This window comes from Heloderma suspectum, chromosome 16 (genome assembly GCF_057233095.1).
Source record: "Heloderma suspectum isolate Gila_16-S chromosome 16, 16-S_ref, whole genome shotgun sequence".
Classification (NCBI taxonomy): Eukaryota; Metazoa; Chordata; class Lepidosauria; order Squamata; family Helodermatidae; genus Heloderma; species Heloderma suspectum.
In genome coordinates this window covers 11,229,498-11,255,535 of record NC_139473.1, presented here as the reverse complement: position 1 = coordinate 11,255,535, position 26,038 = coordinate 11,229,498, and the positions used below count along the sequence as shown (strand labels likewise).

Genomic DNA, 26,038 nt, shown 5'->3' with positions numbered 1-26,038 from the left:
GCTGGGCCGAAAGCATAATGGAACAGGGACTGGTATCACAGGAGAGGAGTGTGGTGGAAGTCTGTCATTACCCCTGCACTAAGCCTTGGTCATCCCTATTTGCTCCCCACCCCCACACACCCTTTTGCACGGAAATTACGCACATCTTCTTGTTGAATGGCACTACTGAAGCATTGCCTTTCTCCAGCTTGAAACCCAAACAGATGATTCTTTGCCATCCACTTTTTCCAACCTAAAATCAAGTAGGGAGTGAAAAAAAAATATTCAACCACTTCCAATCTTTTCTGCACCTAAACAAAAAAGAAACACATTTAGTTTTATATGCATTTAATAGTTTACCAATTGGTACAATAAGATTTTTGTTTTAATATGCAGAAAACATGAATAAATTTTGTTTTACACAGTCTGAGAGCAACAAATCTTACTGTAAAACACAGAGCAGTATTATATACATTCCTTTACTGATTTTTTTTTTTAAATTTTAATTGTGTCAATATCTTCAGTTAACTCCTACAGTCTGGGGGTGAGGAAAAAAAAAAACTTTCTCCAATGGCAATTTCCACATCGTTCTTATGAAAAAGAGAAATAAAGACAATTGTCTTCATGTCAGTGTCAGGATCAAACGTCTAAAGTGTGGAAGATTTTACTAATTCTCTTCAGAAAGAACTTTGGAAAGCTTGAAGGATATGCTTAGGACAAGAAAGCGGTCACTTACAGGGACACAGCAGAAAGAGAATTTTTAAAAGGCCCGTTAACACCCAGTCTTGACTTGCCAATCAGGCTCAACCTTTTACCCACCCTCAGCCCTCTTCTCTCCCCCAGCCTCCCAAACCAGTTTTCTGTATTTTATACACATCATTTCTGCCCCTAATGGAGAGGTTTTACAATAGCCAAGTACCCTGGGTATTTTTTTAAAATACTTAACTGGAGTGAATATGGAATAATTAAAGGGGTTTTTCTCTTTCCTTCATTCACATTGTCAAGTTTGCACTCAAAAAAATCCATCTTAGGGTTATCAGGCCACTACTGTGCATAAAACCCAAACCATCCTTTCAAATAGCTTTCAAGGATTGGGGGATGGGGTAGAAGAGTGAGGTGAGAGGGGGGAAGAGGAGAGAGAAAGCTATTTAAGAATGATTTAACAGGCAGTTCAATTCACATAAAAAAAAGGTAAGAGGAGAAAAAGCAGCCAGGTACTGAAGGAATAGACTGGGGGCGTGGGGGAGGTCTTGGTGAGGCGACAGCCAAAGCTTTCAAAATACTACAGTGCCCCACAGCTCTTGACAACTTGCTAGCAACTAGTATTTTGTTTTTGTTTTAATTTTTATTATTAGTGCTCTGGGCACGCCATTGGTCACACCACACACAAAAGCAGGACGGCTTTTAAACAAAAATGTAAAGTGCCAAGATGCTCTGAGACATCAGCTTTCAGATTGTGTCCAAACCACAAAAAAAAGTTTGCACTTTCAAAAAGGAGGGGAAAAAGAAAGATGCATCTAGGATTTTTCCTGGGCATGCCTCAATTCATGCAGTTCTGGAATGTGTACGTGAGAGAGTCTGTTTGCAACTTCGTTTCGAGAGAATGGACATTGGGACTGGTCTGTTCAGGAATGTAGTGTTTGACAACTACCCTGCCCATTTTTGCGCAACAGGACACCCAGCAGTGAACTCCAAAACACCTTCCGATAAAACATCCTCTTACAATCCAAACCAGTAAACCTCAGCACTCAAGACTCTTCACAGAAAAAGAAAAAGGCACAGGAATAGACAGCCAGAGATAAACACAAGAAGGGGCAGTGAACTTCAAAGGATGACTCCTCACCACAATATTACCACCAGCTCCTCCCCTTTCAGCTTTTTTTTTAATTTTTTTTATTTTAAAACCAGGGCTATAACTGCTCATTCAGTCCACGACCATCCCTGAGAATTCACATCTTACTGTAGGTTGGCTAAATAAACTTGTAGCTTGCAAGTTTGAAGTTATTCAAAGCAAGGAGGTTTTTCCCTTCTCTCAAGCTAAATCAGAGGCTAGAAAAGGAATTTCTGACCTAAATCACTGCTTGCAGTTTGAAGAAAAAAGCCACAGTGGTCAAGCTCCCATGTTAATAAGGTACCTTTGTTTCACTGATTATGTAAATACATAGTTTACTTTAACTCTTAAAAAAAGTAACCAGAATTGCTACATCTCGCCAAGAATTACTTTACAATTGCTAACCGGCATTCTTACGACTGCACCACTACAGATTCAGAAATTCTCAAGAAGGCAGAAGAAGCAATGGATTTCCTGTCGAACAAGCTTAAAAACTAGGATAAGACCTCAAATGTGTAAGATTCACTTGTGGTAATTTGTTACTGACCATAAAAAAACAACCAGATGCTCCAGAAGTCAGACTTTTCGTAACCTATTCCCCACCCCTAAGTTACTCGATACCTTTGGCCTCCTAGCTCCGGTACAAGAAACCAAATGCAAAAATTCTTCCTTGTGGGTGAAGCAAAAGTGTGTGATCAAGTCCTCTCTCTTGATGTGCATTTAAACCCTCCAAACAAGTTTTTCCCTTGTTACTTTTTCTTGTTACTTTTTTTAAAGGGACAATTATTTAAAAGCCACAGAGCAAATAAAACCTTCGTGTACTAAAATATGTCAGACTAGTTTGTTACATACTTTTAAGTGGATTTCTGAGACACCCCTGGTTGGTTAAGGACTAGAATTCTGCTACAACCGAATTTGACTGGAAATGCCAATTAATTGGGTTTCTGTTCCTTCAGAAGATCAACATATATTGGGGGAGGGGGGCTCTTCAAATTGTGGAGGAAACTTTCCACACTGAAATGAACACTGCGGTTTGCTTGACCTCAACAAGAGCAAGCAGGTGGATTTAACACCTCCCATTTTCTTGCTCACCAATAGTGATTTCTTGAATATCGTGAGCTGTGCTCTTCTCAAGATGCACCACTACACCTGATCATTCTCCAATTCCCTGTCCCGCTTTCAGAAGAGCTTTCATTAACTGGAAAGGAGGGGGATCATCCCAACATTACCCCATTTACTGCACATCCACTGACTACTGGGGGTGAGGTGGGGGCAGAGACACACCCTTCGATATTGTTGACACTGCACAAACCTAAAAAACCACAACTGAAGCCAACAAAGGGAGTGCTGAACTGTCAGGAGTCAACTGGGAGATTTACGTCTAACTGCCCATGTAAGAGCTAAGTTCAAGCAAGACCGACAGCCTCCCTAAGACATGTTTTGCATGGTAAGTGTTAATCACCAAGTGTTAGCACACAATAGAACTCCAACGACCAAATTCTTAAAAAAATTACACGTCACATCATACCAAGGTTTCTCTTCCTATATTGCAGCTCGTTAGTATACGAATACTAACTTTTTTTTTCTTTTTAAACGTGATAGGAAGCCAAAATAAAAATATATCCTATTGATTTGGCAAATATATCATGAGAGGAAAAAAAGGTTTTAATTAGTTTCCATTAATTACATAAGATTCTAAGTTGCAGCTTTGTTTATCTAGTATCCTTAGATTTCTTAAGCACACTTAAGTGATGTTACAGAGATAAGTGTTTCTGAAAGAGCCCTCCCCCACCCGCCCCACCCAAAAAATCCCATATGAGAGTCACTAGTTATAGGCACCACCCGACAGAAGAGAACGGGTGTTCAGTTTATCCAGCACAGAACGGCTTTGCTGTCCCCAGTTTAAGTGCCCCCAATTCAACCAACCAACTTCCGCCTTCTCAGGTCTGATGTGACCAATGCCAGCCCATGATCTTAAACCTATGGTACTTCTAGACAACGTATGTAAATTTACAGTATACAATTTGGATTCACCATGCATGAATACTTCGTGTGTAACATTTAATAAGCTCAATCTACATCCAGAATAATTTACATGAAAGGACAATATTTATTTTTAAACAGAGCTCAATGGGTAACCATGGTATCCGAGTGCATCCAGAGGGGGGAGGGAAGGAAGGGGAGGGTCAGACGTGAATTCAATCAACGGCACTCCCACACTTTTACTGTTTGATCTACGCTGCCAGTAACCACGTAGGGTGCTGTCTTGTGGAAATCTGCAAGAGAGGGGAAGACAGAAGGTTAATACATAGCCCTTTTTTTCCTGATAGATGGCTAACGGTAGTCCAATAGTAGGGCTAAAATTTTGAAAAGGGTGATTTTAATTATTTTTAATGCAACCATTGTGAATCATCCTGGTGCGGTTCTTTGGACACCACTAACGTTTAACTCATTCACTCCAGAACTAATCTTATAAATCAAGTGTCCGCAACTTGAGAACATACCAGGGAAGGAGCTGACATACACTATCGTGTCTTTGTCTCAATGTCAAAACTCTTCCCATGGACCCCCACATGCTACTGAGTTCCTTCCTGCCTTCCCTTGGGGGACCTGTAAGGACAAGCTCACTTTGCTTTTCCCTTCTCAGAATGTTAAGTTTCAGGCAAGGAGGAACCAGCCTTGCACATATGCAAATATTATGAATGTCCTGTTAAGGGGGATGTTTTTAACCAGGGCTTCCAGAGACTGGGAAGTGGTGGGAAATGGCCACACTGTAGCACAGGGGTGGGCAATGTGTGGCCCTCCAGATGTTTTGACCTACGACTTTCAGCGTCCCTCACCATTGGCTATGCTGGCTAGGGCTGATGGGAGTTGTAGCGCAAAACATCTGGACTATGAGGTGGCTGATCTGAACACACTGCTTCCTTTTTACTTCCAACAAGGGGCCCATTTTATTTTTTTAAGCTTTCTCTCCCCACTGCCGCTTTTCACGTAATGCGTATGCTGCGTGCGCATGCACCTACACAGAGTTAAGCACGATGGTCTTGTAGGCCCCTTCCAACCTCAGTATTCTATGATTCTATGACCCACTCCTTTCTCCCTCAGGAACCCTGGGAACTGAGCACAAACTGGGGAGCTGGGAATGGAGGAGCAGCCACCTCTGATCTAAAGAAGAGGAAGTCTCCATACAGAAGCTCCACCCAGCTTTGAGCCATGTTTATTTGGGCCTGTATTTATCAACCTTGAAGATTCTGGTGGGAAACTCATTCTTTGCGGGGGGCGGGAGGGGGGAGAAGATAGTCACACAAACAAATGAGATCTGATTGCCCTTCCCAACTTTGCCAATATGACAACTGCCATGCAGACACAGCAGACAGCCACCTCACTGCTCATGCTGGATAATGTCTCAGTATGATTCCCCTACAACTTTCAACATGAATCCATGTTCTTCTTTTGGGACAGGCTCTACATTTAAAAGCACAGGGACTTTTAAGCAAGCCCAGCAAAGGAATACTCCTAAAGTCCTCCATAACTCCAGAGTGTATGTAATACAGTGTAATTTGTGTAGCAGCCCAATGTCTCGGATTGTTACTAGGCTGGAAACCAGGTGCACCTGTGTTGCAAGGCCAGCTCTGGCTTTAAGAGCAACCTATGGAGGAGGTACAGGAAGCCCGCTCTCAGTCGCACTTACTGCACATACATACCCAACGAGGTAACAAAGTGTTCGTGCGCATTGAGAGTCTTCATGCATCTTTTGTTCTTGTAGTCCCAGACACGCAAGGTCTTGTCGTCGGCACAGCTCAAAATAAATTTCCCCCCAGAATGGAACAGGACGCCACGTACCCAGTTGTCATGGCCCACCTTTGGAGAGAGAGAGAGAGAGAGAGAAAACCACGGTCACAAGCGAGTCTTGTCTGCACACTCAAACATTCGCAACACGAGTCAAAATCCATACTAAGACCTTTCTGCTCCTTGCCCCAAACTGGCTGTGTGATAACCGAGTTCCCTGGACAGAAACAGCGCCCAATTGTTTGCTATCTTTCTTCTAGACCTACCAATTCTGTTTATTATGATTTGTCTAACTGGTTTCTCCTCAGGGACTGTTTGAGGCCATCCAGTCAAGATGTGTTCCCTCATGAAAGAGTTGTACAGGGTTACAGGACTGACTGGCCAGGGAGGGGGAAGAGAGAATAAACAGGGAACTTACAAGTGTCATAAGGCACATGCCAGTACTAATGTCCCACATCTTAATGGTCTTGTCTCTAGATCCAGAAAGGAGGAAAGGCCCAGGTTTACCGCTCTTCTTAGTCTATAAAGAGAAATTTTTTATTTTATCAAACAAGATACTTTACATGAAAGAAATGCACACCCACCTCTGGACTGAACAATGCAGAGAATGAAGTTAAGCAAAAGGAAGCTGCTGACAAAAGAGTCAACAAAACCTCTCAATACTAATGAGTGCAAACACAACGTAACGAGAGTCCTCAGGCTCTGCCACTGAGCATGTGCAAACCAACATGCATGGGAGATTACAGACTAGCCTTCAAGAAATCCTAAAACTGGGAGGAAGATGGTTTTGTACCACCTATTGATGAAACATGCCCCACAGCCACTAGATATGCCTGCCAGCCTCAGCTTCCATTGATTCTATACCTCGTGCATCATCTAAAATTAATCTCCAGCTTTGCTAATATAAGGATTGCCGCATTTTTAGGTTTCTGTCTGCATGTCCTTATCAGTGCTAGAAACAGACCCACAACGCTCCTGGCACTCACAAATATTTTCAAAGGGAGAGAAACCACTGCTGCTTCAGCCCAGCTTGCCTTGCTGCGACCCGAAATCTTTTTGCACTGAGCGTAGTCTAACTTAGTACATCTGTAAGACGCCTCCTCCATCCCAGCTTAAGTCTGTTGCAAACTGCGGGCTGCGGCTTTCCTATAATGCTCAACAACGCTGTTGTTTCCTCCTCCACATTCCCGCTTTAACATCCAGCCGGGATAAGAGATTTGGAGAACTTCAAAAGTCACTACACTGTGACTTTTAGCTGGTCATAATAAAAAAAACATGGTGTTATGCTACTGTTTGGATTTTAAAAATTTAGGCTGAGGCAACATTTCCATGTCAGAACAGAGTAGGCTCTCAACTCGTTCACTGGGTTTACTTCTGCCAATCTGCTCCATTTGCCTTTTTCCCTCCACCAGTGCTCACACCTCCCCCTTTCAGACAGCTTCGATTCCTTCTCTTCCCTCAAGGCAGTCCACTTCACTCCTGAGACCCACAAGACCTGCTTAAGAGATCCCCCAAAATGCAACTTGAAAGTCTAAAAAATCCAAAAGATGATGATACATTAAGATGCCCACGTGCTCGACAAGGTCCCGTAATTCACATGCTGGAGAAGGGAGCCGGAGGCACCGTATCGTAAGCACTACGGCTCTTCAGATCCCAAAGGTGAGCACAGAACTGCACACAAGGCCTGCTGTTTACGCTCAGCCAAAACACGAGCACCACTTTTAACAGCAGGGTTGCCTCTATTAACGCCTGAGCCAGGACGGGCTCAAACTGAGCTTCGCAATGCACTTGGCTCCCATGCCTTTTGGTGATTCCGCGATTCCAGCATCAAGCCAGCAGAGGGCAGGGGAGAGGAAACTGCTACAGCCAAGCAGCCACCTGAGAGAAGTGGCCTTAATTACACCCTCGGAAGTCTACTCTACAGAAGCGGAAAGGGCCACATGTGAACCTGCTCCCAGTTATGGGCAAAAGGATAGCGCACGTTTCAAGGGGATTTTCAAGCAAGGGAATTTTCATAAGGGGGCTGGCACGCGCTCTAGAGCTGAGCCCCAGAAGCTTGCACTGCGCTGGGCAAAGCGAGGAAAAGTCAAATGTGCTTGCGGGGCGGGGGTGTGTGTGTGTGAATATTAATAGCACAGGTCCTGATGAGGGTGGAAGCCAAAACATTTAGCTTAAAATATATTTGTAGTTCTCTGTTAATCTTTCTATCTTTCTTATACATTTAACCTTAAGACTGACGGCATCCACAGTGAATCCAGAGCCTCCTTGTTGCTTTGCTATTGTGCCGCTTTACACCTTCTCTCTCTCTCTCTTCAAACATGGAACCAAACAACCTGCCTTCTTGCACCCAGAATGTTGCAGGTGCAGCTCCAAACATATCCGCCCAGATTCCCCGTGCCAAGCAGCAGTGACCCAAAATCTGTCAATGTGATCACTGGCCACTCTCTCCCTCTCCAAAGGCACACACTGCTGTGTTTCTCCCTCCCACCTCAAACATCCTCCCGGCCCTCCCCACTGCGACCGTTGTCCATGCCTTGATAACAGCCAGGCTTGGATTACTGCCATGTGCTTTGCCCGGGGCAGCCTCAGAAAACCATCTGGAAACAGCAACTGGTTCAGAATGCAGCTGCTGACTTCGGAACCAGGGCTTGTTGCCTTGTATCACCTCAGTGCTTAAAGATCTACACCAGCTTCCAGTTTGTTCCTGGGCATGATTAAAAAGTGCCACAGTTCACCTATAAAGCCCTAAATGGCCTGGGACCAGGACATCTGCAGGTGCAACCTTCTCGCAAATTAACCTGCCTGTTTACCATGGTCATCACCCAATGTCCTCCTCCTTGTGCCCCTGCCTTCAGAGATCAGGCAGACAGTTGGAAGGACAGGGGCTTCTCAGCATTGGCTGTGAAATATCCTATTTAGAGACACCTGCTTGCAGCCATACTTGGTTCATTTCAGTGCCAGGTTAAAACTCATTGTGTGTGTTTTTTTGGGGGGGGTGTTCAGGAAAGGTGGCTTGAGGGTGCTTCTGTTGTTCATGTTATCAGATGTCGCTGCTATTTATTTTGCTGTAGACGTTCTAAAATCTGAACTGCAGCTGGTGAAGTCGACTCTAGTCCATGAAAGTTTACACAATTATAAATGTGTGAAGTCTTTAAAGGTGTTTCAAGACATTACTTTTTGTATTTATATATTTATGTTAGCGATAGGCTAATGTTGAAAGGAGTACTATAAATGCTTTAAATAAATAAATATTGATACAAATTGTTTGCTTTAAAATTTTCAATCCGGCTTTTCCTAAAATGTTCAAGGCAGCTAGCAAATAAGATGAAACAATCCTATCAAAAAAGAAAAGAATAAAGCAGCAAAATAAAAAAGCCACAATACCTCCTCATTTAAAGTAACACTGGTCAACGAAGTAGCAAGGTTAGAACACAATTTTAAAAACCCAAAGAAAGAGCTAATTTTAACAGCTTGTGGTCCAAAATCCTTCTTGAAAAGGTGAACAGCTATTCAACAGGCCACAGCAAGCTTCCCTTAGGAGGGAGGTCTAAAGCCTTCTAAAACCTCTCCATAAAACCACCAAACTTACTGTTTGATTGGATTAGAGAGGCAGGACAGCAGAGTCTATCTGAACTGAAACGGGATGCACAGCAGGAGGAACGGAGCCAGCACCTGATAAGACAAGCACCTGATGTTCAACATGTCGGTGCAAGTCCCGCTCAAGCGTTCAAGGCTGCAATATGGAAAACGGTGCTACTATCAGCATTTGGAAGGTGGGGAGAAGAGACCCCTTACCTCAGATCCTGTAGCTTCTGATATGGTGGAGTAAGAACTCTCAGGAGCCCAAGAGATACACTCTACCACGTGCTCGTGTTCTCTGAGTTCAGCTTTGCATTCCTTTGTTGCTGCCACCCAGACACGCACTGTCTGGTCATTAGAACAACTGGCAATCAGCGTGCCATCCTGGTTAGGCCGTACCATACGGACCCATTCTCTATGCCCCGTGAAAGTCTTCACACAGTAGCTGTTTGCAAGAAAAAAGCACAGATGTTTACAAAACACTCCTACATGAAACAAGAACTGACAGAACAGATGGTTTAGGGACAAGGCTGGTATTGGCAGCAACTGAAAAAGTTAGCATGTTTAATAGCTAAAATGTCTAAATACAGCTGTGAAGATTGCAGGAAGTCTGAATGAACGGACAGGAAGATAGGAAGGGAACAGCAGCTAAAGAACCAAGGGACTAAGTGGGAGCAAAAAATAATTGTTAGGTTATTGGGGCAGTTTTCCTAAAACAGCAAAAGATTCATTTACAAACGTAAATACAAAATAGGCAAGGTCGGAAGAATCCTATGATTTGAGGAACTGGAGGTAATCCTGAGACCACTTTCCTCACGAGACTAAGGGAACATCCCTACATTACCTTCCCAAAGTCCTGTTTCAGGACAGCTGTTTTTCTCCAGATAGTATGCTACAAGCTCTAGACAAGGCAAGTATCTTCTCTTGAAGGAAAGCTGTTATCAATAGGTTACATCCATGAATGGAACTTCAATACACATTCTCAGATGTTGAAGTAAATAGGAGATGGGCTCCAACTGAGAGCTTCCCAGAGAATTTGGCTGATCCAGAATACTGTAACAGACTGACGTTTAGTCTGATCCAGAAACACAATCCTCACACTAGTATCCCCTATGCTGAAACACAAGCAGCCAAGCGTGCAAACTACATTACCACCTCTGGCCCTGTAGTAAAACCCACATGATCAGGGAGAGTAGCATGGGGGGGGGGGGGGATGCAGCATTTCCAATGCACCTTCTCCAACAGCAATGCGGGCAGGCCTTACATGTGGTACCACGCCCCCAAACTCAAGCTGTATGGGAGCGGTTATCAGCAGAAAGTGCCTCCTCAGTTACTCCACTGGGGTGTCTCAGCCATAAACAGAGACAGGGGGCACAATTCTATCCATCTTCATGTTTGCCCAAATCCAGTCCTAAGCATATTCCGGACGTCCTGGAGAACCGGTAAGTCAGGACTTAAGCGGGTTTGGGAAAAGCTAGTATAGTGTTTATGGGTTATTTTAACAAGTCTTAAAAATCAAAATAAAACGCTTTCTTCTTTAGCAGGGCGTATGTACTAAGAGGCAGTGAAATTAGCACACCTGGGTGTGTGGACTGAGCCACAGCCAATACTGCTTCAGTAACCTCTCTGGGGAGGTAGAACCTCGCTGCCCTCACTTCCATAGGGAGTAGTGCCATCCTTAACGCCACTTTAAGGAGCAGGTTTGCAGCTGGGGGGTGTGCTCGTTAGCCAGCTTTGTCACTAAAGGCCCAAGTGGTGCTGAGTACTTTTTTACCAGCTTTGGCTAGTTCACCAGCTGCAGCCATTCCTGCACAGGGATAGCCTGGCCATGGCGATCCATGCTCTAGTAGCCCCCTAGTTGGATTACTGTAATACATTATATGCGGGACTGCCCTTGAAGACGATGCAGAAATCTCAGTTAACGCAGCATCTGGTCACCAGAATTCTGATTGGTGCTGTCTGGTTTCTTCATACCATGCCTATCAGAACTGCACTGGTTGCCTATCTGCTTCCAAGCCCAATTCAAGATGCTGGCTCTTTGCTTTAAAGGCCCTTAACACCTTGGGAGCCAAATATTGGAAGAAGCGCACCCTCCTGCCCCGGCCTGCCCAGGGCTTTAAGATCGTTCACAGAGGCCCTTCTGCAACTGCATTTCCGAGGTAGGTCACCTATCTACAAAGGAGGTGCCCTCTGCTGTGTTGACACCACCCTTCCCAAAGTAGTATGTCTGGCATCAACATCATATATTTTTCAGCACACATTTAAGTTTAATCTGCCAGGCCATTTTAAAATGGTAATGTTGCCTCTGCATGCTCTGTGCTTTTTATAGTTTTATCTGCCTTTTCTCTGTTACTGAGGTTTTATTGCACTGTATTTGTATGTATGTATGTATTTATTTTTGCATTTATATCCTGCCTTTTTTCCTCCAAGTAACCCAAAGGAGCGTACATAAATAACGCTCCTCCTTATCCTCACAACCACCCTGTGAGGTAGGCTGGGCTGAGAGTCTGCGACTGGCCCAAAGTCACCCAGTGAGCTTCCATGGCCAAGTGGGGACTAGAACCCAGATCTCCTGACTCCCAGTCCAGCACTCAAACCACTACACCACACTGGCTCCCTTTATCTGTATTGGTAACATTAACTTTATTCATGCCTTTGTACACCACCCTGGACTCTGTTTGAATTAAAGGTAGTTGAGAAATATTTTAAATAACAAACAAATAAACTTTGCCCCTGTAGATGTACTCCTCTGTCATGGTCAGAAGCCATCCTCCGCCTCTGGCAGGACAGGCTGTGTGCTGCATGAGAACTCAAGATGGAAAAATCCTGTTAGCTAAGCCTCCGGGGGCCTAAATATAAAGTCTTCAAACTTTCTCATGCCCAAGAGCCACCTTAACCTACAAAATCTACTTTTATTTTTCAACATGGTGTCCCTTTCTTTCTTCCCTCACTCTTTGTTTTTTCTCCTTCTCAGCATTTCTACACTGCTGATATATTAGTTCGCTATACCTTCTCTCTAGGAAACTCTGAGAACTATACAAGGTAGACAAAGAATAATTTTATGTTTATGTTTTCTACTTTGTATTGTTTTATTGTATATTATATTGTATTCTATTTGTATTACTGCTGTTAGCCTCCTTGAGCACCGTTTAGTGGAAGGGCAGGATACAAATTTAACAAACAAATACACAAAAAAACAAACAAACAGAAATCTTAGCAGCTACCAAGCCACAATTATTGGGGGGGGGGGGGGGGAGGCACAGCAGTTCAACTTGTTTAGAAAACACACCCTTGCTTTTTCTCCCCTCCATATTTCTACTTAAAGAACAAACAAACGTGCACTGAAGTGCCTCTGGCACAACCCTTCTTAAATTAGACTACTGACCCATTTGGGGGTCCTAATGCACTAACTGAAGACCAATGACCTCTATTGTCAAGGATTTCAGGAGCCACAGGAAGCTGCCTTACACCAGATCAGACTATTTGTCCATCTAGCTCTCCAGGATCTCAGGCAGACGGTCTTGTCTGCCAGCTGATTCTTTTAACTGGAGACGCCGAGGATTGAACCTGGACGGTTGCACATGCAGAGCATACGCTCCCACGCTGTGCTACAGTCCCTCCCAATTTCCATACCATTCATACCAAGTATGTATCTAGCAGAGATTCTATAGAGCAAACAGTCACCATTTCTCTTTCATGTGAGCATGGTTGTGGGATCTTACCCTGTTTGAACTTCCCACATTTTGATGGTTTTATCCCTCGAGGCAGAGACTATATGATCCCCGTTGGGCATGATGGCTACTGAAGAAACATTATGATCGTGACCTAGAAGAAGAAGAAGAAGAAAAAAAAACATGATTACATTACTAAAAGAAGCTTAGTATGGCTATGGTGGTTGTCTGGCTATAAATGATACTGCATAGCATCAGCTTCCAAGAAATAATCTAGCATGCTTATAAGATCCCCCCAAAATACAGATTTTCATTAAAGATACTTCAGCAGCAAGCCAGAGCACTTAAAACAATAGCCTTGCAAGTATTCCCTGACATACAGACTTGCTTACAGGCAACGGAGCAGTATCTGGTCTGCATTTCCCAGGGTTTCTAGGAGGCACAAAAAGGAGCAGCTATGTTTGGAATACTAAGAACAGTATTCCAAACGCAAGTTGGGAAACATTTGGAATTGGGTGCCACATTTCAAAAAGGGTATCAGAACTGAAAAAATGTTGAAAGGTGCAGGCAGAAAGGTCAAGGGGTAGAGAGCTTAAAACACAGACAACTTAAAGTGGGATCCAGTTTTACTAAATTACGCATGGCATGGAGAGAAAAATTATCCCCCAGAATACTAAAAAAAATGATGGACAGTAGATACATGACAGACGGAAGAAAGGACTTCTTCAAACACCACAAGATTTATAGAATTTGATGCTGCCTCGACTTCTTTAAAGGGGGATGATATGACTTTGCAGAGGAGAAGTCTATCCAAAGCCGTTAGCCATGAGAGAAACGTTGAAAGTGCACATCCAGGGAAGACCTCCACAATCCAGGTGCCGGGAAGCAAGAACAAGAGAAAGCTGTTGCTTCCATGCCCTGCTTGCAGGCTTTCCAGAAGCTTCTGGCTGGCCACTGTGGGAAACAAGATGCTGGACTAAATGGACCCCTTGCTCTAATCCAGAAGCACTCTTACGATGTTCCAGAGCGCCACGGGCACTGAGCACCCAAGAGAGATCACAGCAAGCTTCACTTATCCCAGTCAGCTACCACCTGCCTCACGAACTATGAATGGCTACCCCATGTACAGGTATCGCTGCTTTCATCAGATTACTCCTAAACCCCGGCTTTCAATTCTATACAAAAGGAAAGCCCACATGCGAATGCCTTGATCGCATGCCTCTTCAAAGTGAAACTCTGACAAAAGCCTGGTCAGGTAAGCTTCTCTGCTGGTTCTCTCAACCCCCAAATTGCGGGACCAGCAGATCACAGTTAGAGGAAACAACTCCAGTCCAGGCTTAGCAGAGGGTCACCCAGGGAGCAAAAGACTGCAAGAAGGAGTTGCCACATTAGCTCCAAGCACCATAAAAGAGACAAGAGGGAGAGCAGGGCTCTTCCGCCAGCCCTGCTGAAAGGCCTCCCTCTTGAAGGTTCCTCCTCTCTCAACTGTCAGCCATTCCAGCAGGCTGTAGAGGGAGAGATGAGAGGTAAAGCTGGACCATTCTACCAGCCCTGCTCAAGACTATTAATTCTTTTCCTCTTCCCTTCCTGTTCCTTTTTCCTTGGGTGTCACGTCTTTAGACTAAGCCTGCAGGTAGGAACTGTCTTGTTTAACTGACTTAATGTAAGCCGGTCTGGGAGACTTTTTTGGCTGAGGAGCAGCATAACATACTTTAAATAAATGGGGGGGGGGGATATGGTGGAGGATGTGTAAGCAAGTACCTTATTCAGCACCTGCATGCAGGTACCAGACAACATCCTCTCCGCAGGTTCACAAGTTTTTACTTGGCCCCGTTTCCTGACATTATTAGTGCTCACCATGGCTCCTGCCCCCCTCCCTAGGTCCTACGCACATGGGTTTTGAAGCAAGTAGAAGCAGCACGTATCTCCTTTGGAGGATCTGCCTGCTCCAGCACGGCATGAAGAAAACCCTCCCCCAAAGTCTTCTGCATGCGCAAGAGGGGTGTGGGAAAATCGCATCCGGTTTTGGAGCAAGCAGAAGCAGCACAAGTCTCGCGACTCTTCTGGCATGCTCCGAAGTGGACCAAAACACGGAAGATCCCTCCCTCATTGTCCCGTGTGTAATTGGGGGGGGGGGGAGAGAGACACTTTCTGTCATCCTGAGCTTTGACCCGCCTGCTCCAAAGCTTAGCGCAACGTAAGAATTCTCACCGAAATTATATGAAACTCACAAATAACCTGGGGGAGTGGGGAGAGGACCTGTGTGCTGCTAGGTGTTTTTTCCCACCTCACAAAGGGTGTTAGAAAGGCTCATTCTGCTTATTCATGCCTTTGAGGACGCTCCTAGCAGCAACAATAAATGACCAGAGCTGCTTTTTTATTATTATTTTTAACTGGCGTGGGGCTGGGCGGAGGGGGGAGGCAGGTGGCTGCATCTGCCTCCAGACAGATGAATGAGCGTGTATTGCACAGGTAGCAGAGAGGAAGCAAAGTTCTTCTAGCCCAAGTCACCCAACCCCTTTCCATCATATGATATTTTCATATTAAATGTTGATTTCTTCCAATCATTATGAACAGCCAGTAATGCTTCATGACCAGAGCTATAGGTCTGAAACAGAAGGTAGGCAAGTTTCTGACTCAAAGGACCCATGGAGCCAGAAATTATGCCCTCCTTGGGAAATATCCAGGGTTCTTATATAGCTGGCAACAAAATTAACCAAAATGTGATGTGTCCCATGGGTACTCAGCTATAAAGACACTATACAGCAGAGCTGATTGCCTGCATCGCCTTATTTCCCAGCAAGCTAAGGAAATGACAAGTATTAAAGTCTTACAGCTCCCACTTCATCAAGTTAGCATTATGGGGCACAAAGCCTGTTAACGTTGCAAGCCAAGTAGAGCGGAGTTGAATTCTAATCAGCCAGCATTAGCAAGGCCTGAAAAATAAACCCAAAACACTAACACGGTTCACAGCAAACATGGTAAATGTGGGCCTGGACTGTACCACTTCCACACTGCTGGTCCAGTCTCCCATGACTGCATGTTCTGCCATACAAAAAAATTCTCTGTTAGCATATCAGAGAGAAGGCTAGGCTAGATCTCTTCTCCTCAACACACTCGTTTTCTATGTGCAGAAAATTTTAGTGCAGAGGAGCGTTCAATCATGTGAGCTCCCACCTGCTGTCTGCAGTGGTATAGTCCAGACACGTGTTTCCCATGTTGTCTGTGACAACGAACAGCAGGGGTTTTGCAACCCCTTCCTCACATCAGCATTAGGACTGGGCGAGGTGTGACCCATTTCATTTTATCTCACAACTGCTTTCTAGGTTTCTTCAGTTCCTTACCATGCATGGTTCTGATACACTCGAAGCCCTGGAAATCCCATAGCTTAATGGTCATATCTGCAGAGCAGGAGGACAATAGCTTGCCACTGTGGTCAAAGGAAATATCCTGCACAGAGTCTGTGTGGCCCTTCAGGGTTCGTTCAAAATCACCTGTCTCATAATCCCATACCTAAAAAGTAAACAAAGAAATTGGTGAATATCTGCCCTTCCAAGCCCTCACTTGTATCCAGATGAGCTGTCTGGCACTTAGTTCAATATTAATTTCAACAGAAGAGAGACTGTCCTTCTCAAGGAACAAAGGAGAATGAGGTATATGTTTAAAGGGCTTGATGACTTTTCAAGTTAATTACGCTCCCCCCCAAATTCCAAGATACATCAGTGTTCACAAGCAATATTGCAAATAAGCCAGAGAATAAAAACTTTGCTGCTACTCCTGGTGTTTTAACAAGACTGGAATCCTTCTTCTATGGTCAGATTCATACACTTGGTTTTTGCATTGGCACCAAAGAATACAACCAGAAACAAAACTGGGAAGCACCTAACTAGTCACCTGAAACCTTGACAGCCCCAATTATAAAATTACTCTCCAGATCATGAGCAGAAAGGGAATGGGCAGTGAAGCCACTCTCATGATTTTCTTATCCCAATCTTTTCCTCCCTGCCCTCTGTGATTCACTCATCTCAGACATTGTACTTTCAAGGACTCTTGCAGCCACAGAGACACAACAAAAGCTGTGTTGTTGTTTTTTAAAGGGTTGCTTTCGAATAATCCAATGGCTCAGGGTGATGTATTAAACAAGTAATGTCTCATGATAAAAGCAGTAAGGGACAACCAAGATCAGATTTCTCCTTACCAATGGCTGCTAGTCTAACCGTAAGAATTCTTCTACCAACAACACAGTTCTCATGCTCTAGTTTCTCCTCAGTGCATATAAAATAGTTTCACCAAGGTAATTAACATGCATCTGGACTGTGCTACCTCAGACTGCAGGTGGGGGAACACATGATTGAATGCTCCTCTACCCAATAATCACTACCATCCCTGCATAGAGAAAACTAGTATGTTAGGGGAAAGGACTAGTCTTCTTCCTGACATTCTACTTTTCTATGTGGAGGGAATCTGTGAATGTATGCAGGAGCAAACAAGTGCCCTAACCTCAGTGAGAACTGGCTATAATGACATTCAGGCTCAGACAAGTTCCCACATGAACAAGTTCCACAACCTGAAAGCTAAAACCAAAGCAGTCCTCATGTGTCCTGGATATTCTAGCTTGACACTGACTAAGGCTCATGGTGGGACAATACAGAAGGAACTGTATCTTAAGGTCCTTCACATAGGGTCTACGGTAAGCAGGTTAGAATTATAGCATGTCCAGAAGCACACCAGCAGCAAAACAACGCAGGCTTCAAAATGCTTGTGATCATGCTTGTTTCAACTGCTTCAGTGTACTTGCTGAAGGTTTCAAATTTGGAAAAATATTACTTGGACCAGCACAGCCCAAAAAAGCATCTTGGAAACCGCACCCAGATTCTGATCAGCATTCTCACAGCAGGCGTCAACATGCAATTATCTTGGTTTGGGACAGCTTTGTTAGACGAGGAAGTTTATTCCTCCCTGCCTGAAGCTAGATATTTTCTACTGCATTTGTGGTTCATGGGAGAGATTCTGCAATAGTAAACCTACACAAGTATAAGAGTGCAAATGAGGCCATGCATAGGGAGTCCACACCTCTTCCTGGGCTCAGGTTTTAAACCATTCCAAACATCCCCAAAATAACCCCCAGTGTTGAGAGGCTTACGCCTTGTATTTCAAGAAACACTTCAGCAAGACACACATTTTTGTAGGGATGTACGAAAGTCACTTATCGTTTCGTGGATCTGCTTCACGGTGGGGGGGGGGAGGCGCTCCATCCCTCCCCCCGGAGTCCTGCCTGGCCGGCTCCACTCCGCGGGGATTCCGCAGAGCCGCCAGCCGGCTCCGCCCACAGCCAGACATCCGGCCGCTGGGCAGCAGGGATGCAAATGGCAGCAGCCGTAGCTGCTGCCGTTGGCGTCCCTGTACTTAACCGTGATAGGCTACGTAAATATTTACGTAGCCTATCACGGCAAAGTAAAAAAAAATACAAACACAAATGGCGGCAGCTACGGCAGCCACCATTTGTGTTCGCTATTTTTTGCTGTTCTAGCCTACGTAAATATTTACGTAGGCTAGAACAGCGAAAAATAGCGAACGCAAATGGCGGCTGCCGTAGCCGCCGCCATTTGCGTACGCTGCGCCTGGCCGCAGCCGGCCAGGAGACCAGCCGCCGCCGCACCCACACCCTCCCCGCCACTCCCCCCGCCACCACCGAATCCGCTGCATCCACCGCCCCCGCTGCAGCCGCCCCAGGTAAGTCCCAGGGGATTCCGCAGGGGGGCGGGAGGCTGTTCCGCCACGGATTCCGGGGGGCCGGATTCTACAGAATCCGGCCCCGCTGGAATCCGTGGCAGAATTCTCCGTCATCCCTACATTTTTGACAGCTGTAAGGCAGAGACAGACAGATGAACCAGGCTGTAGTAAGTTCCTACCTTTATTGTGGCATCCTCTGAAGCAGAGACCATAACACTGAAAACTGGATGGAAAATTACTCTTGTGACAGGACTCCTGTGCCCACTCAATGCATATTTTTCAGGAGGACGAGGGATCCATTCCTTAGGGTCTCGCTTCTGACCAAGAGGCCCACCTGATGTAAATTCTTCCTTAGCTTCATTTAGTTTGGACTCTAATTCCATAACCTAAGTTTGGAAAGGAAGCAGAGAGAGGTGTGAACAAAGGTGTAAAAAACCTAACAGAGACGACTGAAGGGCTAACCAGAAAACTGGTCATTACCAAATCCATACATTCTTTGCAACCCTGGAACTGTGCAACACAGTTCTCCAATTAACTTCAATTACAATTTGAACAACAAGTGAATGAAATCCAAGATCTGCCTGGTAATTTTGAATCAATCCACACCTTTTCTTTTCTTTATCATTATAAAGCAAACAAAAGCCACCTTTTTAGACACGCAATAGCAAATTTTCTTTTACAAAAACCATTAAGTTTGCCAGTTTTGAGAAAAGATCTTCATGATCTTTCCTTTATACAAAATTTGTTACCTTAGACATTATTTATTAATCCCACTGTTTTGTCATCCCTCCCTTAACTGCCAGCATTTTCTTCTTCTTTCCAATATTTTTCATTAAAGATCCTGACTGCGACAATTATCTTTTATTTTGTTCCTTGTGTTGGTTAACAAAAACAAGATAGGCTTCAGCTGGTTCTCATAAGTGATACAGTGGTTCTCTGATAATGTTTTATTTTCGAACATGTCTAGATTAGAAGCTAAACAGGCCTGGACTGTACCCAGCTCTCCTTAGCTCCCTGCATCCCTGCTGGCCTGCCCCAATACTCTACTGAAGGTTACCCATCCTGTCCCTTTACTGCCTTAGGTTCCCACTGCCCCCACCACCACACAGACACACAGACACACCTGTCTCCTGCCCTTAAATTTTATTGGACTTTTGGATCATACAACACTTCTGCCAACCAAGCACTTTCATGATGCCTTTAAAGAGAATTTATAGCAAGAGCTCCTAAGTGCTACCATATCTGATCCATGATGCTGAACAAGGCAAACAAAAAGAAAACGATGCTACTGTACCAGAGACTACACCAATTTAAACTGATAAGAAACTCAATTCCTGACGATTTTTGTCTACTTTGCCTATAGCATCCCTGTAAGGAAGAATAACCTTATACAGCATACATTTGGTAGAACATTAGCTCTACACATCAGGACTAATGGTTCAGCTGTTAAAAGGATCAGCTTGGTATAACGGCAGCACGTCTTGTGCCTTTGTGCCAGAGTCAAGCTTTTCGCAAACCATTCCATGCCAAGGTTCTACAACTACATTTATGAAAGGTAAAGAACCCACCTGTACAGAGAATTATTCTGCAGTCACCTACATGTTGAGTCCTCCACAGACACCTTTCGGAAAGTCAGATTTAAAACCAAACCAAACCCAACCCAGAGATCTCCAAAGATGGTATTTTAGATAATGCTTTAAAAAATCGTTGCAACAGTTTTAGCTCCAATATCCCAATTTGGGCTTCTGCTTACCTTCTTTTGTAATCTTATAACTGATGTCCATTTTTTTTCCAAGAGGCCAGCATACTTCTTATCTAACTCTTCATTCTGAAGAAGATCAAGACAGCCGTCACTAACATTTCAGTACTGTTTAACCATATTTTTTTCCCAAAACTAGGATTATCTTCATGCATAAGAAAAGCTTTTAGAGGCTATTTTTATAGGAATGGCATCTTTTAGCTCTTTAGAAACTGGAAGCATAAAGTGTGGGACTTAACCAAGAATCACTACAAATCCTTGGCAAATACTCAGCAGTAAACATCTATGAAACAAACAAGATAAAAATCATACAGAAGAAAAGCCAGAGAAATGAGTTTATTAGAAAATATTCTGTTAAATCTGCTTTCACAAGAGCTCTTAAGATGATCTCCTTGGAATCTGTGAATTGATTAATGTGGTTGTAATTCAGTGAACTGCCTGCTAATATCAGCCTCTTCAGTGTCATGGTTTAATGCGAATGATCTGGTGGTGACATGTTGCCCTGGACCTGCCGTACAATATAGAAGACCATATAGTCCAGGGGTGGTCAATTTGTGGTCCTCCAGATGTTTTGACCTACCAGTGTTTTGACCTACAACTCCCACAGCCCAGGGTAGCAAAGCCAAAGGTGAGGGATCATGGGAGTTGTGGCCCTCCAGATGTTTCCGCTTGCAAATTGCTTGCAAATCCCACCCCTGTTCTAGCCACTTGCAAATCCCAATTTCCGCTTGCAAATCCCACCCCTGATCTAGCCCAACATCCTGTTTCCTGCAGTGGCTAGCCAGAGCCCCAGGGAAGCCCGCAAGCAGGACATGAAGGCAGCAACCCTCTCTGTTGTTCTCAGCAACTGGTTCTCAGTGTCACATGGAGATTTCATTTAGCTAATAGTCACTGATGGACCTATCCTCCTCTATTATTTTTTCTAACCCCCTTTTGAAGCCATCTACACCTACTGGCCATCACCAAATCTTGCACCAGCAATCTTAAGGTCATACGTGCTATAGCTGTCCCGAATCTATTGCTAATGTTCAGTGGGTGACCCTGACATACAACAGGTGAATTGCATCAGCCTAAGTCTAAGATATGCATGAGCCCAAGGCAATCATGCACACACAACAGATGCAAACACTTGCTTCAGCTGAAGCATTCAGAGCAAGTTTCCCCCCTTATTATTTTCCTCAGGGAAGTAACTACTTCTTACAGGAAGTTCCCAGAACTTAGTCAAGCAAAACTCTCTAGTCTGCCACAATTTAGCTGCTCTGTGGTATCAGGATGTAAAAAAAAGACATGCTGAGATGCCCAGAAACCGCTACCTCTGTGAGGAATTAGCCACAAAGAAATGGCTTAGAATTCAGGACAACAGCCCCCCCACCACCAAATGACAGTAATTCTTAAGCCAGAACAAGCCATGTGCCTTATGAATCAAGGAGAGGGGTTAACTGCAAAAATCAAGGAAGTACAAGGAAAAGGAAATAGATGCTATTTGTGACATTTTAGGTTCTGCAGCCTCAGAGAGACCAGCAACAGGGGAGATTTTAAAAGGCAGGGGAACAGCAGAACAGCAGAGTTGGTAATTGGATTATCTTCTTGGGTAAGAGGCCACAGTGGAGGCATTACCACACTCAGTGCTTGGGGGAATTTGGGGTTATTTGTGGAACTAATTTGTGCTGGAGCCAAATGTAGCCCCTGAAGCAGTTGCCTGGATAGCATCCAATCCACTGATGCTTGGTTTTCTTAGGTCTTTAATTCATTAAGAGTTTTCTGCCTAATTCATACTCCCCTGGCTTTCCTATGCAGTTCTCTCAAAAGGAAGAGAAACAGACTCCCTCATGACTGCTGAGCAACAAGGCTTCTTAGCATATTCAGGTCCTCCTTTTTATCTTTTGGGGGAAAGACTATTAATGAGGTTGATGGATAGGCTAGCACTCCTTTCATCAAACCCCATTTTCAATTACACATACAATGAGATTACAAGTAGAACTTTATTTGAATGAGATTTGGGGAAATGAAATTAGAGCCTCAAGTGGGTATTTTGGTAAGACAGACAAAATTCTACGCTTTCACAGTCTGATTGGTAGACCTGAAGGGTACTTTAGGAGACTGACATATATTTAAATTGTTCATAGACAGGAGTCATTTGTATGATCTGAAGAAATAGTATTGTATTTCCAGATTATACCAAGATATTTACTCCTCTTTCCAAATCTAGAGAGCAAAACCTGAGTAAGGAGTTTCAATATTGAAAAAGCTGTGTCAAATCTACGAAGGCTGGTGGATATATCCTACATTGATTATACTTTGTTACAGAGAAAGCTAAAAGCCTACTCTACTTAACATTTAGGTAGCAGAAACAGCATGCTTTGCTAATGCACAGAACAGAGAAGCAATGATGTTGTTTCGACAGAGGCTTTATAATCCTTAAATAAGGTCAGCAAGATAAAAAGCGCAAAAGGAAAACAGGGCAGCACAGATGAATTAAGGATAAACTGGTTGCAGACAACACACTATAAGCAAGGCAATGGCAGTCTAGGCATGGTGTTGCAAGAAACAGGATCAGAAAAGCGGTAAACAATATATCAAGGGAAGACAGCACTCTCTCACTTACAAGGAAAGTGCTGCAAAAGGAACCTGAATATTGTTCCAAGCTAGAATCTTATATAAGAATACAGTACTGTAAGGCTTATTATTAGAGATCTTCCACACTGATTTTGCTCATTTTTGTTTTATACTGAAGCTTGAGCTATGTAGACATGCAGAAAATTTTGAAACTTCAAAAAAGGTTGAAAGTTTGAGCTTTGGGCAGCTCAGGAAGGGAAAGGGGAGGTTAATGCATGCCCCACACTGTGTATGTAATGTAACGTGTGACACACACAGTGTATCCATGTGTAATAATGCTTATCCCAATGAGCACTTGTGCTAGGCCAATGAAAGGACAGGCACAGAATGTTGGGAAAGGGGCCAAGAAAAGTCAGTTGGTGATAGAGGAGGAGGAAGAGAAGCTGTGGAGAAAGAGGTGAAAGGACATCGGAGGGAGAAGAGAGGAAAGATCTTACATCATGTGCTTTCGACCTCAAAGTTCAGGAAACAGTAAACGCTCTCTTTAAAAAGAACATCTTTGTTTTCACCTTTGCCCATTTATTCATAGTATGTTTACATTTAAAGTGTAAAGTTGTTCAAGTTGCAAGGGAAATGAGCAAATATATTTTTATCCAATCATTCTCAAACTACTAGCCTGCATGGCACTAGTTGTTTAAAATTCCTGAATAAAATCTGAAAACAAACTGTAGATGGTATGTAACTCTTATTAGAAATATGTTTCTACTTAAATCGTTCTTGCATTTTACAAAAGTTTCAGAAAGCTGTGTGTGTGACGGAGAGATGGATGTTTTGGCAAGGGTGCTAATCAGTACATGGTACTGGGGCCATATTACACCTGTCCTGAAAGAACTGCACTCGTTGCCAATTGCTTTCAGGGCTTAAGACCTGGCTACCTAAAAGACCTCCTGTCTTGCTATGAACCTGCCTGAGTACTATGAGCTGCAGGAGAGGCCCTTTTGAGGACACCATTACCTGTCAGGTACACGTGAAAGGATTTTCTCTTGGGTTGCCCCCAAACTATGGAATGTGCTCCCTCAAGAACTATTATTGGCCCCAACTTTCTTGGCCATTAGAAAGAGTATAAAGATGCATCTTTTCAATTTAGTCTTTTAAAACGTGCAGTTTTCAATGTTTTTACTGTTTTAATGGTCTTGTTTTTATTGCTGCAAGCCTTCATTGTTTAAAGTTGTTGTATCCTGCCATGATGGCTTTTTAGCAGTTAAGGCAGTATATAAATGTTAATTAATCATAATCACAATAAAGTCTAAAAGCAACACTGTCACGTGCTTACACACATGCCTAAGAACATTTCTATTACAAATTCTACACTGATGTCATCCTGAGTAAATGTCCAGTCTACTCTACATGCCATATAACCAGTGTAAAACAGTTAAGAGAACCCAAATGTCATTTGGCTGAATCTGCTATTGAGGAAATTTATGGTAGCTTCCTCTTTAACCTCTTCCCAGTATGGGCTTTTAACCGAATAGCCTGATCCTTTTGTTTTTACTGCAAATGTAAATTTTGACATTTTGAAATGGGTTGTGTACATGGAGAGAACTATTCTAAAAGAATGCCCCAACTAAAGCTGTTCAAAGCTGTTCAGCTATAGCAGCTGAGGCTGCTGGGTTGGATTAAAAAGAAATTCTTTAAATATGAAGTGGACAAAAGTTAGTAATTACAACTTAGAATAAGATGAACATTAAAAAAAACCCTTTAGTGCTTTAAAGGATTGGAAAGCAATCAGATATGAAATGCATGAAGTAATGGACATGTGAATAGCTTGCTCAGTATGCTTTGCATTCTGAAAGCACAGACCCTAAGTGACAACTGATGAAAACCTATGAGCCAAGATAGGTGAAAACTAGGATTTACACAACACACATTTACTTTTGCAATGGGCAACATAAGCCTCCTTTCAAGAATGGTAAGGCCTCCATTTGGGAAAATACCAGTAATTCCCCATGGGAAGTTTCTCCTTAACATAAAAGAGACCTCATGCAAACAGCCCCCCACTCCTCCATTTTTTGCCCAGCATCTAGTATTCAGGCTATACTGTCACCTGAGATATGGAGCAGTCCTGGCCATTCAGACCCCATCAACATATATGTGAAATAAGGTTTTTTATACCTTTACACTGAATCTTATCCCCATTCGGATGAGTGGGCAGAGATCTTTTTGGAACTCTTCAATGTCTGCCTGGGATCTCACCAACGTGAATAATTTGACGTAATCCATAAACTTAGTTAACCTAACAATCCATGCTAAAAATCAAGCTAATAATTCATGCTAAAATCAAGCTTAAGCAACTGTTCAGGTCAGCTGCATTGCTTGTGAATGATCCATCCACCACCTCCATTTTGCATCGGCAGACCACACAGGCCAAAATGTTCAGAAGGTTAAGCGTGAAGATCACCCATGAGCAGGAATATACTCACCACATCAAGCTCTGCTTCCTTTTTAAAAACAGAATACGCCTCTTCATAGCCATTAGAACGAAGGTAATCTGCTATTGCTCGATTTCTAAACAAAGAGATTTGGGTATCAAATTAACGTAATTATAATTCTGGAGAGATTCCACCCCACTCCCCAAGCTAGGCACCAAACACGCTTGACAGGAATTAACATGAACAATAACTCCCCCTTCTTCTTCTTTGAAAGGAAAATTATGAGTAATTATGACTCGTTATGTTTTCAGTGTTTGTATACAGTCTCATCACCAAGAGGATTTATGAAGGAACTTTCTTGTCCTTCCCACAACTTCCTCCATTCTCACTGTAGTATAAAAGAGCTATTACTTATTCACTTCCTGTAGGACAAAAGTGGTTATTATACACCAGGAAATAGATGGGGGAATGTCTCCTTGTTGGTTTGCCTGGATTTCTCAGAGGCTTTTGATGCCATTGACACAAATATCATCCTGTACTGCCTGGCAGGGGTGGGAATCAGGGTACCACACTGCTCTGCAATGGTTCCATTCCTGTTAGGTAGGTTTCTAAATGCACTGCCAGGAGGGAGGAGACTTCTGCTTCTCCTCCACCTGACTTATCCTGTGGGGCTGCTTTAACATGCACATGATGTTATAACTGAGGGTGTTTG

At 43.6% G+C, this 26,038-nt stretch overlaps 1 protein-coding gene across 2 annotated transcripts in view; it reads right to left on the bottom strand.

The window, feature by feature from the left end:
- Window positions 1-310: 310 nt before the first annotated feature.
- The window catches only part of PAFAH1B1 (platelet activating factor acetylhydrolase 1b regulatory subunit 1), a 69,962-nt gene continuing 44,234 nt past the window's right edge, over window positions 311-26,038 (bottom strand). For both annotated transcript variants that reach the window (XM_084822542.1, XM_084822543.1), the window contains 9 exons: window positions 25,378-25,462; window positions 20,336-20,410; window positions 18,762-18,968; window positions 16,194-16,362; window positions 12,901-13,003; window positions 9,395-9,623; window positions 6,018-6,119; window positions 5,515-5,671; window positions 311-4,086 (listed from right to left, as the gene is read on the bottom strand). In XM_084822542.1, coding sequence (XP_084678668.1) covers window positions 4,013-4,086; window positions 5,515-5,671; window positions 6,018-6,119; window positions 9,395-9,623; window positions 12,901-13,003; window positions 16,194-16,362; window positions 18,762-18,968; window positions 20,336-20,410; window positions 25,378-25,462 — 1,201 coding nt within the window. In that variant the 3' untranslated portion in view covers window positions 311-4,012. The remainder of the gene's footprint in view (window positions 4,087-5,514; window positions 5,672-6,017; window positions 6,120-9,394; window positions 9,624-12,900; window positions 13,004-16,193; window positions 16,363-18,761; window positions 18,969-20,335; window positions 20,411-25,377; window positions 25,463-26,038) is intronic.